This window comes from Colius striatus, chromosome 3 (genome assembly GCF_028858725.1).
Source record: "Colius striatus isolate bColStr4 chromosome 3, bColStr4.1.hap1, whole genome shotgun sequence".
NCBI lineage: Eukaryota > Metazoa > Chordata > Aves > Coliiformes > Coliidae > Colius > Colius striatus.
Genome location: NC_084761.1, coordinates 71,082,445 through 71,088,094, shown reverse-complemented (window position 1 = coordinate 71,088,094; position 5,650 = coordinate 71,082,445). Strand labels below are relative to the sequence as shown.

The 5,650-nt window shown below is 40.9% G+C and overlaps 1 protein-coding gene across 1 annotated transcript; it reads left to right on the top strand.

Annotated features, from left to right (window-relative positions):
- Positions 1-2,690: 2,690 nt before the first annotated feature.
- Positions 2,691-4,965, top strand: LOC133625114 (endogenous retrovirus group K member 5 Gag polyprotein-like). The gene has a single exon (XM_061992587.1). The coding sequence runs from the start codon at positions 2,943-2,945 to the stop codon at positions 4,878-4,880; it is 1,938 nt and encodes a 645-aa protein (XP_061848571.1). The 5' UTR covers positions 2,691-2,942; the 3' UTR covers positions 4,881-4,965.
- The last annotated feature ends 685 nt before the right edge of the window (positions 4,966-5,650 follow it).

Here is a 5,650-nt window from a genome sequence, read left to right as displayed (position 1 = left end):
ACATAGGCTGGGTGAAAGTTTAATGTGGGAAAAAATCAGCCACATTTACCTACATCTGGAAATAATTATTGTGTACTTAGTGCTGGGCATAAATATTGCCATAATGCCAACCTTAGTGACACATGAGGCCTGGGAGCTCATTAGCTTTTCCCTTTTAGAGAGACAGGTTCAAAGCTTGCTTTCCGGTTGGAGTGCAAATAGGTTTGTTGATTTCTGCTTATTCATCTTGTGCCTGAGGAGTTCCAGAAAACTCATCAGTCTCTGTTGTTACAATCAGATCTCTGTGACCATGAGACCTGAGAACACCTCATTTTGATATTTTGGGAGGTACATGCCATCTCCTTTCTTGTGGCCTTTCAGTTCAGCGTAGTAGCCCCTCCAGTCATCACACCAGTGTGCTGGAACCTTGCTGCCTGTGAGGGAAGAGTGTGCAGGACCGACCAGCTGACTCCTTCAGCTCAAAGGCATAGCAGGAGGCTCTTTTTAGGACTGGGACAATTTTCATAGTAATTGAATCAGTGACCTGAGTGCTATAACTCAGACTTTCCCAGCAAACCGTGTGCGCGCTGCCCTGCTGCCTTTTGCTGCATGGCAGCTGATGGGGAAACAGTGGGATCACCGGGGGAGAGTGTGTTAGTGGCTGACACTGACCTCAAGACTTGGATGGAAGCACCCAGAGAGGAGATCTGCACAACAGGCTTAACTGGGGTAGTGTGCAGGCATCAGGGGGAAAAAGAGTGGCTGGATTTTGGCCAGGACAGATTGGCTTGGGACCACTCAATAGCAGATTGCTTTTGCATCAGAATAGTAATGAAGCGAGTGGGTATGGGATCATCTATAAGTCTTCCAATATTTTAGGATGGTGAAAGATAATGCTGGCAGCAGATTTCAAAAATTGATTAGAAAAGTACTATTGCCATAGCTGGAGTAGCATTTGGTCTCCTTTTTATCCAGTCATTCAAGTCTAAATATACCCTTACATGTAAACAGCACAACGACTGAATGCGTTGTATGGATTATGCAGTAGGTGGCTGAGAACATATGTTCGCTCAAAGAGTGTGTTCTGTATTTCAGCTTCATTTGACATGACAAATCTTCCTCTCATTTTCAAATGCAGCACTGGCAAGGACATATTCTGAGTTCATTAATATCTCTCAAGAAGCAAAAGTAGCTCTTGCGGAAATTTCTTGATCCTGCTGCAATCCATCAAAAACAATGGTTATGTCCATGGTCTTTTGGGAGGAGACATGAAGATTTTCCCCTCAAGGCATCTGAAACCTTGGTTCAAGTTTAAAATGAGCAGAATGCTATCTCATGAAATAAAATAAAACACCAGGAAAGAAGATGAAGGGGTTAAGTGTCAGGGTCAGAAGTAAGATGAGAGCCAATGTATTGATTTCATGATAACAAAATGACGGGTTTCACAGCAAGGATTAATTACTCTGAACTTCACAATCTTGGACAACAAAGGCTTGGCTTTAATCTCAGCTGCAAAATCAAGATAGAAATTTATACTCCTCTCTGCCTCTACCCCTAGAGTTGTTGACTTTCACCTGGATTTTGATTTTTCTTGTAGTAGGAATGGAATCCAGCACTGAAATTTGGATCTTGACCCAAATACAGTACTGAAAAGGATCATATTGGAAAAGATGAAGTTGTGATATTCTGACCTCATATTCTGTGGTCAGATTTTTGATTACATGCAAAAAAAAAAAAAAAAGGGGGGGAATGGATCTTTCTGTCTGCTGATAGCTAATATCCCATATGGGAAGAGTGGTCATTTGATCGTGTGGGGGCAGGCTCAAATGTCTGTGCTGCAAAATCACCACACTGGCCTCACAGTCTGCTGTAGTCAAATTTCACCTGGCTATAACTTACAGAAAACTGTATATACCAATAGATCAAACCCTTGATTTAGGAGTACTCATTATGTGTATCTTCTGTACTGTCATTTCCCCATTTTGTTCCTTCTGTTTGAAACCTGGGAAAGGAAATGTCCTGGACCAAAGAGAGCTTTTTTGCCTCCACCATCATGGATTAATTTGACCCTGATATGATTCTAAACCATGTTTACATGCTTTCCTTGGCATGTACCAAACCTAGCCTACTGCACTGCATGCGGTTCAGCATGTGTTGTCACAGACTGTGGAGCAGTTTGGTAAATGGGGGACCAGATTTCTTTTAATGGAAACTTGATGAGACCAATCTGCCTGAAAGGGTAGAATGGCCCTCGAAAGGATTTGCCTGGTAAGGGTTAATCCTTTCTAAGGAAGCCTGCCTGAAAGGGTTGGCTCCTTAAACAAAGCCCCTAACTTAAGCAAAAACATCCTGTATACACAACAATGATAAGGACACCAGATGTCTTGTAGCCACGGAACATATATCACAAAAATGTAGTAAACAGTACCATAAATTTTGTAGATAACATTTGATTGATTTGTAGCATATAGAAAATATACGTACTCATATTGTTTGTTAACCTATACTGATGACCTTTGCGATATGTACTGACTATAAAAAGAGCATAAGAAGAAGCAATAAACTGTCACTTGCCCTAAGAGCAGTGGTCCGCCTGTCCTTCATCGTCCTGGAAAGAGCTGGTCTCTGACAAATGGTGCCGAAACCCGGGAAACTCGGTTGCCTTTGACCAGGGTGAGCTGCCTCCGAATCAACAGAACCGCGGTAAGGAAAAGGGGAAATAAAGGGGGGCAGAACTACTAGGAAGGTGTAAAATATAAGAAAGTAGAAATTTATCTCAGTAAAATAAAAACAAAAATCCCTTTTTTGTCTTAGATTTTCCGTTGACCAAGTCTGAGACTAAGTCTGGATCCAGCCGCACCTAAGCCCTTTCTATAAGGTGTCTTAGAAAGCAAGGGGGTCCAAACTGAACCTCGTGACTCAACGGTAGGGCTCCCTCATATTCAGCATTTACAATTTAAAATATGGGACATGTACATAGTACGGAAAGACAGCTGTTTGTAGCTATGGTTAAGACGTTGTTAAAAAGTCGAAATATATCTATAACCACCAAGCAAGTGGGTGGATTTTTAGAATTTATAGACACTGTGTGTCCTTGGTTTCCGAATAAAGGCACTATTAACTTGGAAACCTGGAATAAGGTTGGTGAAAACATTAAAAGCTATTATGCTGCTAATGGCCCTGATAAGATCCCTATAGATGCTTTTCCTTTATGGACTTTAATTAAAGAATGTTTACAAGGTGATACTGAATATGATAAATGGCAACGACAAACACGTCCTCGATCTCGTTCAGCGGATTCAGGTTTAAAACCTTCTGCTCTTACTAATCCCGATTCACAACCCTCTGCTCCACCTGAATATCCATCAATAATCAATAATGAACAAAAAGATATTCAGGAATCTAAATTTAAAAATCCCTTTCTTATGTACTCAAATACGGGAGGTAAAAAATGCCGACCGTTAAAACAAAGCAAGAGCGCCTTGAGACCTATAGAATTATCTGAAGAATTATCCTCCGATGAGGAAGCTGAATTAGAAAAAGAAGCTGCTCAGTATCATAATGAAGATGATCAAGTGTTTGTTAATACGCCTTTTAAATTGAAGAAACAGCAAACACTTTTAAAAAAGGAACCTGTTGTTTTACCAGCAATAGAAGCTGGTAGACGTCCGCCCCCTCCTGACATATACCATCAAATATCACCTCACTCACCCTTACAGTTATCATTGCTACAAGCTAAACAACAAGGTGAAGATGTGAGTGGGTTTTCAAAAATATTGCATGCTTATCCTATAACATATGCTCCTCACCCTACTCAAGCCAATGTTAGAATTGCTACATATACATCCATTACATTTAAGAATCTTAAAGAATTGAAAACAGCTGCTGCTCAATATGGTGCAACTGCACCATATACTATTGCTATTCTAGAGACCATTGCAGCTGAAGTTCTTCCCCCATGGGACTGGAAAGGCTTAGCTAAAGCTACCTTAACGGGAGGAGAATATTTGTTATGGCTTACAGATTTTATGGATTCCTGTTATGATTATTCTCAAAAACCACACTTTCGCCAACAAGGAATTACTCATGAAATGTTAGCTGGCACAGGACCGCATGTTGATCTGGCACAACAATTAACTTACCCTGCTGCGACATATGATGCCATTCGAGAAATTGGTTTGAAAGCCTGGAAAGGGCTACCTAGACATGGAACGTCTAGGGAAGAATTAACTAAAGTCCGACAGGGACCAGACGAACCTTATCATGATTTTGTATCTCGTTTGTTACAAACTTCATCTAGGCTCATACAAGACACCGATTCAGCTATGATTTTAGTTAAGGAATTAGCTTTTGAAAATGCTAATAATATCTGTCAATCCATATTAAGACCTTGGAAAAATAAATCAACATTAAACGACTATATCAGATTATGTTCTGATGTTAGCTCTGGGTATATTCAAGGCATAGTCACTGCTGCAGCACAACAGGGCAAACCTGTTGAGCAAGTTTTAGCTGCAATGCAATTTAAGAAAAACAGAAGGGTTGCAGGCCCTCCTGGTAGCTGTTTTCATTGCGGTCAAATGGGACATCAAGTACGTCAATGTCCTAATAAAAAGATTCCAAGTAATAATGGAAAAAATCCAGGTTTATGCCCAAAATGCAAAAAGGGTAATCATTGGGCTAATGAATGCCGATCTAAATATGATAAGAATGGCAATTCTTTGATACAGCCGGGAAACTTCTCAATGGGCTTGCCCCGGGCCCACCCAAACAAACAGGGGATGTATCCTGTGCAGGTGCAAACCTCAGAGCACCAGCTAAACAATCCATTTCACAACTCCACCGAGCCACCAGTCATAGTGCCGGACTGGACCTGTGTTCCTCCTCCCACTTCGTATTAACACCTGAAATGGGGGCACAAGCTATCCCAACAGGGATATATGGCCCATTACCTGCGGGAACATGCGGTTTGGTATTGGGACGAAGTAGTCTGAGCATGAAAGGATTGCGAGTTATACCAGGACTAATTGATTGTGATTATGAAGGAGAGTTAAAAGTTATGTTACAATCTGAAACTTCTGTCTTTAATCTACCTGCAGGAACAAAGATTGCACAGTTGCTTTTAATTCCTTATGTTTCATCTATAGGAAAAGCTCATTCCCACATTCGGGGAACAGGCGGTTTTGGATCTACTGACGTTTATCTTTTACAGCCCATCAATCATCAGAGACCTGAACTTCAGTTAACAATTGATGGTAAAAATTTTACAGGACTCTTGGACACCGGAGCAGATGTATCGGTAATGACTTTAAAACAATGGCCAAAAGAATGGCCTTTACAGCATGCTTCAGCTGATCTAAAAGGAATTGGAGTTGCAAATTTGCCTCTTCAAAGCTGTAAGTTGTTAAGTTGGACAGACAAAGAGGGACACTCTGGTACCATTCAACCATATGTACTAGAAAGCTTGCCTCTTAACCTCTGGGGCCGAGATATCTTGACACAAATGGGTGCATACCTTTATACGCCTAGCAGTTAATCTGATAAATTTATCAGTAACTATGTATGCAGATAAAATCTGTTGGAAATCAGATCATCCTGTTTGGGTTGATCAGTGGCCTCTAACTAAAGAAAAATTGCAAGCTGCTCGTCAATTAGTAGTGGAACAATTACA